Source organism: Carassius carassius, chromosome 41 (genome assembly GCF_963082965.1).
Source record: "Carassius carassius chromosome 41, fCarCar2.1, whole genome shotgun sequence".
NCBI lineage: Eukaryota > Metazoa > Chordata > Actinopteri > Cypriniformes > Cyprinidae > Carassius > Carassius carassius.
In genome coordinates this window covers 26,484,083-26,498,546 of record NC_081795.1, presented here as the reverse complement: position 1 = coordinate 26,498,546, position 14,464 = coordinate 26,484,083, and the positions used below count along the sequence as shown (strand labels likewise).

The 14,464-nt window shown below is 35.4% G+C and overlaps 1 protein-coding gene across 1 annotated transcript; it reads right to left on the bottom strand.

Annotated features, from left to right (window-relative positions):
- Nucleotides 1-12,732: 12,732 nt before the first annotated feature.
- On the bottom strand, nucleotides 12,733-13,849 carry sptssb (serine palmitoyltransferase, small subunit B). The gene has a single exon (XM_059534006.1). The coding sequence runs from the start codon at nucleotides 13,820-13,822 to the stop codon at nucleotides 13,574-13,576; it is 249 nt and encodes an 82-aa protein (XP_059389989.1). The 5' UTR covers nucleotides 13,823-13,849; the 3' UTR covers nucleotides 12,733-13,573.
- Between the last annotated feature and the right edge of the window lie 615 nt (nucleotides 13,850-14,464).

Below are 14,464 nucleotides of genomic sequence, written 5' to 3'. Positions count from 1 at the left end.
GCTCCCACTGTCACAGTCTGTTTATGCTTTGAGAACTTTTAAAGCCGCGCATACACTGTGTGATTTTCTACTGTTTGTGAGCCAATTTCTGAGTTGTAAGACTCAGTGTGTGCAGTGTATAGGGTGTAACAAGAGGTGATTAACCTCTTCCAACTTGCAGTCTGACAGTTGGATGAATTTCTGACATGTCATAAAATTGGTCGCCCCAAATGAGATTATCACATGGTTGAAGCAGAGCTATAAACCAGTTGTCCTAAACTCAGAGTTCAGCTCCAACCCTAATTAAAACTCACCTGCCTGTAAGTTTCTAGTAACCATTCAGACCTTGATTAGATTGTATGATTAAGGTTGAAGTAAAACGCTGCAAGGCTGTGGCTCTCCAGGACCGACGTTCACCACCCCTGATATAGTGTAAGCAGATAAATCATGAGCTTTGGCCTCATATCGTATGTGCTTCATTTGTAAAATGGAGAACTGGTATTTAAAAAAAACATTGCTGAAATCACACAGTATATGCCCAGCTTAAAGGGGTGATATGACACTGCTATAAATAACATTACTTTGTGTATTTGGTGAAATGCAATGTTTACACAGTTTAAGGTTTTAAAAAATATATATTCCACATACTGTACATTATTGTACACATTTCTGAAACATGAATTGTCTGGAATAAACACCCCCCCCCCCCCCCCAAAAATGTAAAAACGGTGAATTGCATGACAGTACACGTATTACCAGCTTCAATCACTAACCAGTTTGACTTTATTTCTGTCAGACGTCTACAGAAGTTCTTTTTTAGAATTAACAGGGTTTAGATGTTAATGTTTTATTTGAAAATGTTTGATCACCATTATTGTGATCAGTGTTTGCTTTAGTTGGGTAGTTTGACTCTTGGCTTAGTAAATTCGTGGTAACTGTAATAGTGTTTACCAAAACACATAATTTGATATAAAAGAGGCCATAAACAAAGATAAGGTGGTATAGTTTTTATCATCATGAATAAGAATGGTTAAGAAAAAATATTTTTCTTGTCATTGACCCAAAGTGGTTATTTGTTATTAATTAACAATATTCAAGAAACAATACTTTCTTCCCTCAGATCAGACATTCTGAGTTTTTATTTTTATTATTTATTTTGGGAGAAAACGTTTCAGAGACACATAGACATCAATAATCAGTATATGAATCTCAACAATGGTGACATGCTTCATGCAGCAATGCATGCTGGGAGCCACCATAGTATAAAACTCATGGCTCCCAGCATGCATTGCTGCATGAAGCATGTCACCATTGTTGATATCTGTGTGTGTCAGTGTAGGTTAAGGTTTTTGAGCTCATGTTTGTTAAAAGATTTTAACTGATTGTTATAATACTGCTGGATCTCATGTGGCAGAAACACAGGGTTTGTAATATGAACATACTAATGGAACAACATAATTTTTAGATTAAAAAACATCAGCAAATCAGATTATTTCATGATGATTATAAAACCAGTAACAGAAAACAGCCATCACCTGATCTCATGTAACTTTAGCTTTCTTTGAAGCTGCAAATGTGCTCCACAAACAAACTGTCACAGCAGCCACAAAAGACAAAATATATAATAAGTGCTAAGAGCCCAACTAATGGAAACACTAATCACTGTTATGGTGTTTAACTGTTATGCTGTTATGGAAATTAAACACATTACAGGTAAACCCCTGTTAATTTTCAATAAGAGCTTTTGTAGACGTCTGACAGAAATAAAGTCAGTCTGGTTAGTAATAAGTGAAGCTGGTAATGCTGTTTGTGGAGTTTGTTTAATCCTCCTCTGCTGAGATCTTGAGATGTTTAATGTGCTGCAATCCATTTCACCCTTTGTTGCAGTGTGGTGCTTATTCCAACCAAAATTCAACATCTGTCTGATTTTGGAGTTTGACGGGAATTTTAATCTTTACAAACTATTTATTGTTATAAAGATCTGAGCCTCAAGCATCGATGACGGATTGCTGTGTTTCAATGAAAAGCTTATAAAGAATGTATTTGCTAAATTTGTGTAAGCATGCACATCAAAACATTAAGAATAAAAACGCAGTACATAACAGATTCATCGTAATAATGAGTCATAAACGCATCCACAGCTGTAAATCCTGGTTTAGTTAGAAAGGTAAGGGTCCACAAAATATCATGGAGCACTTTTAGTCAAATGAAGCAATTGTGTTGTAATATGGATGATAATTCCTTTAAGTTTCAGTTCTGCAGGGACAGAATTGTTTGTGTCCGTCATGGAATATTTCATGCTCAGAAACTGCATCTTGGTAGTAAAAACGGCATGGGTTTTAAGTGTACAGTGTCACAAACAGAAATGAGACGATCCACCAAAATAAAAGTGAAAGATAGGTGAAAGATTGTTTATTAGAATTCTGGCTCTCTCTCATGACGGCTCGTGATGTGCGATCTGACGCACCTGTCAGCTGACGGAGGCGGAACTTAGCGATCGCCTTCTTTATTTTTTTTTTTCAACATTTTTCATGTATGTGCCTGTATCTGCATGATTACCATCTGTTTAAGTGCAAATCAGCTCGTTATTACTGTGTTATTATGGCTATCAATGTGAATGCCATTTATAAGAATAAAGTGTGATTTATTGACTTTATGGTGCATTTTTATTATTGCCATCTCTATAACTGTCCATCAGCACATAAGCACGTGATAATTGACTATATGACCAGAATTCATTGTAAATGCTGCATTTCTAGCAATCTCAGGATGTTCTGTAATTGGCATACATATTTAAAAAAAAAAAAAAAAAAAAAAAATATATATATATATATTTTGAGCATTATTAACTCTGGTTGATAAAAAGTATAGCCCAAAGATTCTTCTCTCCACACTCACAGAAATATTTCACCCAAAATTTAAGATTTATATAATTTTATTACATGACAAATTCCCATTTATATTTTTTTCATAATTTTAACACAAATCTACCAAATAAACTTTATACGATTTATTTTCATTAGGATAATAAAACCTATTTATTTTAAATGCATAATCCTCAGGTTTATGTAATTAGTTTATGTAAAGTGTAATTATTCTTAATTAATATTAATAATAAAAAGTTTATTTATTTAAAATACATAAAGTTTATTGTATAAATTGCATAATAATTAAGAGAACTAAATCAGGATAATTAAAAAAGTTAAATAACATTTATTTGAATCATGTTTAATGTATGCTTATATACTAAACCAAATTAAACAATGCATCACATTTATCTTATAAAAAAAAATAGAATTAGACAAACACAAAAACAACTCTATTAGGTTATTTGTGAACTTACCCACTGTGCAAAGTTACGTCCAGTGGACGTCTTTTTATGTCTTTGCAGACGTTGAAAAGACGTCCACTGAGGAGCCAGAATGAAAGTTTTTATGACGTCTTTTGTGACGTCTTCTGTACGTCCAATTTAGACGTTCACAGAACCTCCTTACAAGGTTAAAAACTAGTTCAAAAGTGGTCAGCGGAAATATTTCAACATCATTTAAGGTTCATTTAGACATAATTTATACTGTTTCTGGACCAAATCAACAGTCTCAGGATGCATTAGATTTAGACTCATGTTATTTCAATGCAGGGGCGATTCTAGGGTCAGAGCTTTAGGGGTGCTGAGCACCCAAGGAGCCCCAATGCCTCCATCCCACCCTCTTTTCACACGAAAACAAAAAATATGTCTATTGAAAAATAACTTTATAATTTTAACATTGATTCAACTAACTCTAAAATCCAGATTTTTTTTTCTTTTTTTTAGACCTTTTCAAAACAACAGCTTAATTATGAGAGTTCACACAGGCAGCCCCCTGTAACAAACACAAAACCTTCTTCACTCAGCTGGTTTTCCTGACCGTTAACTCCATGTGCCTCCTTTTGTATCAACAGTCATCAGATTGGTTACATTAGATTCAACTTTATTGTCATTGAACAAAGTAACAGGTACTTGGACAACAAAATGTAATTCATCTTCTGTAAATTATTTACAAATGGCCATCTCTAACATATCTGGATGCACGCCTGTCTGAACTTTCATAAACCAATATGTCATCAATAAATAATAATAAAACAAGCTTCATATCAAGAGTCATTTTAGATGTCTTTATTATTATTATTATTGGGCTTAGAAACTTTTTTAAATGACAAATTCCTTTCACAAGAGAAGCTTGTGAGTTTGAAATAAATAAATAAAAAATAAAAGCAGGGGACCATTGCCTAGATAAGTAATTTGATACAACAGCAGCGGGTTTGCATTATCTGTTACTTTAACTTAACTCTTTTCAGCAGAGAAAAAAAAATGTCATTATGGACTGTCCCTAGTCTCTCACCTGAATCTGTCTTTTTTCTTTTAAAGAATTGTCATATGTCCATTGCTCACTGCCACACACACACACACACACACACACAGAGAGAGAGAGAGAGAGAGAGAGTAATGCTAGGAGTTCAGGAGTTAAGCCTGGTTCAGGTTAAATCCTGTGTGTGATGAATGAATAAATACAGCAAAAGAAAAACATGAAACTTTCTTTTATTGTCTAGTTTGATAGTCAGCCACAACTGAAAAATAACAGATATAAATCTAGAAATTAATAACAATTCTTTTAAAAAGCCACAGTGAGTGTTTTCAATCCGTGTATCATTCGTTCTTTCGTTTTTCTAATTGAAACCAAAAATGGAAAAATAAAAAAACGACTTTTTTTTTTATCTGTTTCCAAAACCAAAATGAAAAAACAGATAAAGCTTCGTTTTCCGATTTTCACATTTATGCTAATATCAAGAATTAAAAAAACGGATATCAAGCGTGTGTGTTTCACGTTGGTGTTTTCGTCTGATGCTAGTTAGTGACGGTCATTCTTGAACGATTCGATCATTTTAAACGAATCTTTAATGTGACTCGGGAAGAACGAGTCGTCTCTGGGAGTGATTCGTTCAGTCGCGCATGCGCAAAGTTCACCTGTTTCAGTCAATGCAGTGGGTGCCGGGTGTTAGAGAATTGATTAGTTCATCTCTTGAGTCTTTCGGGTTTTCGAGTCGCTCCTCACGTGACAGACCCATAAGCTTTGACCATAGACTGGAGTTACCCTGGCAACAAATCTCTGTGTATATTATTATTATTATTTGTCTTTATGATTTTAAGAGTATTGCCTTAATGTTTTAATGTTTGTATTGTTTAATAATTATAATAATAATAATAATAATAAAGACTGTATAAAAGGCTTTATCCTATCATTCGTTCTTTTGTCACGTGACGTGACAGCATTGGATAGATGAATTTACATGCTTCCTTACAAACAGGTGCCTAATCATTATTATTATCATCATCATTATTATAATTATTATTTACTCTTACAGTTACTGCATTTCTGAGCTTTTTACTTCTTACAGTTTATAAATGTACAAATTTCTGTCATAATGGTTGTTTTCTATACACTGAATGTTGTAACAAAGGTAATAAAGAGTACTTATTAATAAACACATATGATTATGGTGGGTTTAATTTCCTTGATTTCTCTTCTTTGAACAACACTTTCAAAATTAATTGGATTAGACAGTGTTTGTGTAATCCAAACTCAATATGGATTTTTATCCCCAATGACTACTTTTCCAAATTAGGTGGTCTCCCTTTCCTATTGATCTGTATTTATATAATATTGCTAGAATCCCTTACAATTTAACCAAATTTCATAATCAGGCATTACTTGCATGGTCATTCATTTTTAAGCACCTCTCAGCCGTACTTCATTTGGAAATTTGTTTTGGTTGTTTCCTAGTTCTTTAACTTGGAAGGTCTTATTTTAAGTCACAAAAAATTCTTATGTAAATGTAATTTTCCAGTAACTCCCAAAGAATTCTCCATCATCATGGACACTATTCCTAAAGGAGTTGTTACGCTTTCAAGGGACTCATTAGATCATCCAGCACTTTATCTTTATCTTTACACCCATTTGAAATCCCAGTAGGAAAACTATGCTTTTTGTTACATGAAAGTGAAAAAGTGATGTGACATTCAGCCAATATGGTGACCAATACTCAGAATTTGTGCTCTGCATTTAACCCATCCAAAGTGCACACACACAGCAGTGAACACACACCCAGAGCAGTGTTCATCATTTATGCTGCGCCACCCGGCGAGCAGTTGGGGTTCAGTGCCTTGCTCAAGGGCTCCTCAGTTGTGGTATAGCCAGACCCAGACTCAAACCCACAACCCTAGGGTTAGGAGTCAAACTCTCTAACAACTAGGCCACGACTTTGTCCAGTATCCTTCATCACGTAACTATAAGATTAGATCGCTTTTTCAAAAGGAGCGTGTAACGACTCCATATGTGGTGTCTTATTGGAGGAATGTGGTTGATCATATTGATGAGAAAAAAGTATGGACTCTGTCTTTGGAATATATAATAACTAACAAGGTTAGAGAAATCTCATTAAAATTGTTACACAGATTTTACCCAGCTAAAGTGTTTTTGAAAAGGTTTAAATCAGACATAGATACAAGCTGTTGTTTTTGTGGAGACCCTAATGAAACTGATATACATATCGTTTGGGATTGTCCTCACACACAGCTATTTTGGAATGAATTCTCTAATGTTATCTATCGCAGTGTGCTACAGGGTTTCTCTCTGCTTTTTAAGGATGTACTGTTTGGCTTCTTTAATATTCAAAAAGACAAAATTAATGTATATTTCATTATTAACAAATTATGACTTCTTGCAAAATGTCATATTCACCGCAGTAAATTCACTCATCAAAATCCATTATATATATATATATATTTATTTTTTAAAGAGGTTCAACAGTATATCCAAACTATTTAATCTTCCAAATATCTTAAGGCTGTCAAAAATGTTTAATCTTTTCAATGCTATTTAATCTTTTTAATTTATTTTGTTAAAGTTTTCGATTAATATTATTTATTTTTATGTTTACATACGTCTGTAAATGGTGCTTTGCATATAATGCCACTTCTTTGTATGCAATATTGACATTACCTATCTGTACTATTATCTTTGGTACATTGGCATTAATCAAATAAAAAAAGAACTAATCAATTCTCTTTCCGGCTCCCACTGCATTGACTGAAAAAGGTGAACTAGAACCATATGCGACTGAACGAATCACTCCCAGAGACGACTCGTTCTTCCCGAGTCACATTAAAGATTCGTTTAAAACCGAATCGTTCAAGAACGACCGTCACTAACTAGCATCAGACGAAAACGCCAAAGTGAAACACACACGCTTGTTATCCGTTTTTTTTATTTTTGATATTAGCACAAATTTGAAAATCGGAAAACGAATCTTTATCCGTTTTTTCATTTTCGTTTTGGAAACAGATTTTTAAAAAACAAGTCGTTTTTTTATTTTTCCATTTTTGGTTTCAATTAGAAAAACGAAAGAACGAATGATACACGGATTGTTTTCAGTGATACGTCGTTTGTTTTCACTCAAAACGCCAGGGCTTCATGTTTCCATGACGACTGACGAGAAAAGACGCACGTGACGTCATGTTTACATGACTCCCGAGTATTAAATTAACGATAAACTTTAACAACAGAGACACTGGTAAGCACTACACAGGTACGCAGTTTATTTGTCGCGCTTCTGTTTTTGTTTCACGCTCTAGCAGTTAATAAACAGAACTGCATGCGTCTTGCGGAAGAACATCGTAACCGCCGTTACTTCTCTCCGTTTATGACTATGGACGAGTCACCCAGGTCCTGTGCTACTCCACAGCGGCGGCGACCCGCCGGACTAAAATAGTCCGAAAATAAACACTTATTATAGATGTACCACCATGGTGATTCAGGATACTGACTCCAGTATTCACCGATATGGTTTCGGAACTTAGGTGCATCACAACGGATCATAACACTACATCACGGGTTCTCACTCTGCGTGTGTTTCGCGCAGGTACAGAAGAAAAGAGGATGACCCCATTTGCTATGCGGGGATGTTTTCATTTTCCTCCTTAACACATACATTTTAAACCACAAACTACGGAGTATGTTTTGGACATTATTTAACCGTGTAAAGGACGAACAAAAATTTTAGAATAACAACATACTCTACATTAACATTACTCCAAGTTTTAGGGGTGCTGAGCTCCTTTTTAGGGGTGCTTCAGCACCCCTAAAAAGGGGCTAGCCTCGCCCATGTTTCAATGTAATTTCCAGACACTGTGTTTGTCCTAAAATCAAGAAAATAAAATAATCTTCATGAAATAATGAAATAACTGATGATTGAGCATGTGGTAAAATCAACTGCAAATCAAAGACATTAAATCTCTGAAGATCTCAGCAGAGGAGGATCAAACATCTCCACAAACAGCTTCACTCATTAGATTGACTTTATTTCTGTCAGACATCTAGAGAAGCTCTTATTGAGAATTAACAGAGGTTTAAATGTAGATATTTGATTCATTTGAAGTCACCATTGTGGTGGAAAGTGTTTGGTTTAGTTGGGATCTTGGTCCTCATTCTTCTTGTGTTAGCTTGTCTCTGGCTGTTATAACTGTGTGTTTGTGAAACACTGTTGTTGTAGTAAAGAAAGACAAGTTTAAGAAAGCTCAGGTGTTATCAGCTCTTTGTTGGTGATGATAAAGTCATCACATTACAATTATCTGAGGTCATGAAATAAGTGTTGTTATGATTGCATATATCTCCTAAACCTTTTAACTCTGCAGTACAGGCACCAAGAGCAAAATACTTATTTTGAAGTTGGACAAAATGCATGCGTTTGAAATATTTTGAGCAAAAGCATCATGTACTCACACACAGACATCTAGATTTAGCATATGCATCACATCAATGGTGACAATCAAAACACACAAAATCGCTTCATAGCACAAACTCATCCTTATTTTCCAGACCTTTTTGTTTTGAATGTCACCATTGATGTGATGCATATCCACAATTTTGATGTCTGTGTGTGACGACATGATGTGTTTCTTAAAAATAAGTACATTCCTTTTTTCTACAACGTGTCTGTCCATGAAAATAAATACATAGTTGCAACAAAACATTAATAACTTATTGTGCTATAGTTTAATCACCATTAAAAGCAAGATGATAACACTTGATTTTAATGCTCTCTGCCACGATAAGAGTGTTTTATAACACACAGTTACAACAGCCAGAGACAAGCTAACACAAGAAGTATGAGGACCAAGATCCCAACTAAACCAAACACTGTCCACCACAATGGTGACGTCAAATGATGTTGATGTAAATGATGTAAATTGATCCTCCTCTGCTGAGATCTTTAGAGATTTAATGTCTTTGTTTTGCAGTTGATTTTACCGCATGCTCAATCATCAGTTATTTCATTATTTCATGAAGATTATTTTCTTTTCTTGATTTTAGGACAAACACAGTGTCTGGAAATTACATTGAAATAACATGAGTCTAAATCTAATGCATCCTGAGACTGTTGATTTGGTCCAGAAACAGTATAAATTATGCCTAAATGAACCTTAAATGATGTTGAAATATTTCCGCTGGCCACTTTTGAACTAGTTTTTAACCTTATAAGGAGGTTCTGTGAACGTCTAAATTGGACGTACAGAAGACGTCACAAAAGACGTCATAAAAACTTTCATTCTGGCTCCTCAGTGGACGTCTTTTCAACGTCTGCAAAGACATAAAAAGACGTCCACTGGACGTAACTTTGCACAGTGGGTAAGTTCACAAATAACCTAATAGAGTTGTTTTTGTGTTTGTCTAATTCTATTTTTTTTTATAAGATAAATGTGATGCATTGTTTAATTTGGTTTAGTATATAAGCATACATTAAACATGATTCAAATAAATGTTATTTAACTTTTTTAATTATCCTGATTTAGTTCTCTTAATTATTATGCAATTTATACAATAAACTTTATGTATTTTAAATAAATAAACTTTTTATTATTAATTAAGAATAATTACACTTTACATAAACTAATTACATAAACTCTCTCCACCTTCAATACCATGACTTAGATGCCCTTGAGCAAGGCATCGAACCCCCAACTGCTCCCTGGGCGCTGCAGCATAAATGGCTGCCCACTGCTCCGGGTGTGTGCTCACAGTGTGTGTGTGTTCACTGCTCTGTGTGTGTGCATTTCGGATGGGTTAAATGCAGAGCACAAATTCTGAGTATGGGTCACCATACTTGGCTGAATGTCACTTCACTCACTCACTTCACTAATTACATAAACCTGAGGATTATGCATTTAAAATAAATAGGTTTATTATCCTAATGAAAATAAATCGTATAAAGTTTATTTGGTAGATTTGTGTTAAAATTATGAAAAAAATATAAATGGGAATTTGTTATGTAATAAAATTACATAAATCTTAAATTTTGGGTGAAATATTTCTGTGAGTGCAAAGACACCAAAATTATTTGTGTAACACACTGAAGTAAGGAACTGTTGCAATTTTAAGTTAGGTAGGGCATTTTCAGCTGTGAGTCCCATAATGGGGGGCGCTGGCTAACAGGTTAATACTTCAGCAAACAAATAATGCAGTGTTGCAGTTACTGGTCTTGTGTTGCAGCCTCAAGTCTTCAGTTAGCAATTTACTGTAATGGCACTGGTCCTCTTAATTTAAAACTACTTTTAAGAGATGGGTAGGTGGTGCCCATACATCCAACTGCACCATCCATATATAGGGAGCACCAGGTCTGAGCACTGCCATAATTGCAGTGATGTCCAGTTCTCAGGCTACACCAGGGGGCCAGTTGTTTACTGGCTATAAAGTAAATACAGTGGTTTTTAACTCCAGTCATGTATGTCTCATTTAACGTGCCTGATTCAGATCATCAGCTCATTATGAGACTCCATGAACTGAACAGTGTGGCTGCATATGAAAGATTCGATGCCTCACTGCATTATATGGGTAAAGACTTTTCAGGCAGCTTTGTGCATGAAGGTACCTCCTGGAACTGTTTTTGGACAGACTTCTGCGGCAGCATAACAGGAAGAGCTTTGGTGAAGAGCTTTTCTTGCTAGAAATGACATCAAAAGTGGAAAAAGTTGGTCAAAAGCATACATTTACATACAAACTGCCCATCATCCGCAAACACAATGCTGTTTTTTTTTTTTTTTTAGCTCAACTATCACAGAATTGAGGATTGTGGGATATCAAAGGCAGTGAAGGACACATCTATACTGCCTTCAAATATCAGAGGAAGGCATCTCAGGAGACAGGACGTGACACTGTCCTAAGTGGATCCACAGGACCAGATTTTAGTTTATATGTCAGTAATTAAGCAGTTAAGGAGCGAGAAGTAAATTAATTTAATACAGCATATTGAAAAAAAAATACTGCATTTTTTGTCCAAAGGCCCTGTTGATTTTTGACAATGTTTGTAACTACATATAAATGAGCACCTTAAGAAAGATTAAATGGAGCAAGGAGAGCCATAAACACAATTTACATTATTCACCAATAATCAGATATGGAAAAATTTGCAGAAATAAATGGCCACTAATTGTGCATTATGCATGGTTGTCATTATGTTGCTGTAGACATTAGATTAAGGTTAAAAGACAGCAAAAACCAGCAAAATCTCCAGAGTTATAGCAACTCTGCTCAAAGTGTATATTGTCACTGAAAAAAAGAGAAACACAAGAACTACAACTGACTTCAGCTCAGAGGTGGGACTTTCAAGTCACAAGCAAGTCTTGTGACTTGTGACTTTCAAGACTTGAAGTCATATCCCAGGTCCTCAAAGAGATAAAGATAATAAGATAATTAAGAGACTAATTAAATGATGATTTGTGCATTAGTGATGAACAACTGCTGTTATTGAGAATTACAGCGGATCAGGTGTTGATGTTTAATTGGTTAAAACTCATGGGCTAGATCACTCTCTGTTACAATGCATGAGCTGTTGTAAAGCAGAAAGATCAGACAGTCGTCATGAGCTGGCCTGATTACAATCAAAATAATGTTTTTCAATTTTGTGTGTAGGTTTGCATAATAAAACCCATGAAGCTACAGTATGAAAACTAATTATTGCTCTAATAGTTATAATGAATGATATTATATATATATATATATACAATGCTAATACAAATTTAAAGTCCAGTATCTTTTAGACACACCCAATCATCACGAACCAGCATATGAATCTCAACAATGACAATCAACAAAATGCTTCATGCTGCAATGTATAAGATACATGATGTTTGCAAATTCACACAGACAGGACCTCGCTGCAAAAAGAAAAGCATGTCTTGTGAAAAATAATGACTTGGAAAGAATTCAGATCCGACTGTCAGGTGTGCTGATGTCTTTAGAAAGTCAGGTGGGAAAACCGGATTGTTGGAGCAATATTAGATCAGCCTCCCAGGCACCAATAACATTGGACTTGATAAACCAGTTTGGCCACTTCCCTGCATTACGATTCAAAATATATATAAACAAATGCCCTCTTGTAGATGAAATCAGTTTACAACATTTATAAAATATCCTTTGAGGCCACATCAATTTTATATCCTAAAAGTTATACAAAGTACAGAAACTGGGACAGATATTTTGTGAAATTTATTTATTTCTCAAAAATAAACTATTATACACATATGAAAAGTGTCACACTAACTTGCCAGTGCGTCATTATTCAACGATTTGACATCACATCATACAGACAGTTAAAAATACAAAAAACGTCTTTTAAAGCATGTCACATCAAATAACCAGACAAACACAAATTGAGAAAAAATTAATTTGGTGACTTTCAGTCATAACTTCATAAGGCCAAAATAGGAAATCTGTGGAATTTATTTAAACATGGTAAAATGTGATCAACTGAGCTGAGAAAACTACATTCTTTTCGTGGCTGACAATATTTATCATTAAATTTAAGGTATTTAAAAAATAAATGTTCAAGTGCCTCAAATGTGTGAATGACTCTTTCCACATGCAGGGCACAGATTCCATGCGAACATTTTTGTGTTCATGCAATTTTATATCAGGAACAGAGACTAAAGAAATGATGGAAGATGGTCCCACCATCACCAGAGCAAAGGTCCAATCAACACAGGAGTTTAAAACGGGCTCCAATGAGGGCCTATTGATTTGCGATCAAGTGCAGCAATCTGTATAAAAAATAAACGTGCACCTTCATGTAGAGCAGTCACATTGCATAGGTGATTACAAAAACTCCAGAATATAAAATTCAGCGTGCAGTAATAAAAAAAATACTTTTTTAATTTGCACTGGGGTAAATAGTAACTCCTTAGTCTGATCAGGGACTCTATGGAGTTAAAGTTCTTATTTATTTTTTAATCAACCAGTGATGATGAAGACGTTAATCGGAAAGAAGTGTCCGTACGTGATGGGTGATATCATGCAAAACCTTAGTACCGGCAATCATGCAGAAATACATACAAATCTTTGCATACAAATCCCATGATGGGGCAGGAATCCAGGTAAATGTGGAAGACTTGACAGGCTTGAACATGGCTTTGACAACACCTCATTTCATCAGGCTTGTTTGTTCCTGAGTGGGAAAATAAACAAGAGTTTTCAAGCCAATAGTCACAGAGCAGTAGATCAGTAGTTCATGGTGAGTTCATGAGGGCCACTGTGCTCTCGGGCTGCCCTCGGACCAGCTCAGAGAAGAACTCCAGTGCCAGCCGCACGTGAATAGGAACAAACACATAGGAGGTGTAAATGACCATGGCCACCATAGTAAAGAGGACAGTGTTGAAGATGGACTTTTCCCACGGCTCCAGCACATAGATGCCTGTGATGAGCAGGTACTGATAGTACAGCCAGCACACATACTCTCTCATGTTCTTCATATCCATACAGAGGACCGACACAGCCGTGCTACGAGCTGCTGGGGGAAGACAACAGGGTGAGGCGCTTCCTTACATACTGACAATGGACACGACCACAACAGATGAAACAATGGTGAGTAATAATGGTACTTAGGAGTGGTACATGTCTTTAAAGAACCTATAAAACAAAGCCACATGACTTTATGATGTGAATGAGTAACTATTCAAGTGGCTCACAGTTGGATTCAACGATTCATGTATTCCATTATTTATTTTAAAGGGGCCATTGCCTGACACTTTTGATAAAAATTGAATCATGTGAAACCACACAAACATTAATGATACACACTGACGTTCTAAGAGCATGAAAACATGTCTTGTAATGTGAGAATCAAATCGGACTCTTCCTGAGCGTTGTGGTAATATTAAATTATTGGTTGTTTATCTTTACCCAGCAGTAATCACACCATGGAACATCTAACCTTTGTCAGGCAAACTGTGCATGAAGAGAGTGCTGGGATGAAACGAACTGTTTAAATGTGCCAATTATCGATGTGAAGCTCAACACGTGTAGCAGTGAAGCCCTGCATAAGCCATCTACAGCCAAAACCCAGCAGGAACACCCTTGCTCGATCTCTGCAAACTTATGTCAACAAGGAAAACATTTAA

Coding starts and splice junctions, on each gene's coding strand:
- sptssb (XM_059534006.1), bottom strand. CDS start 13,822: ATGGATATGAAGAACATGAGAGAGTATGTGTGCTGGCTGTACTATCAG.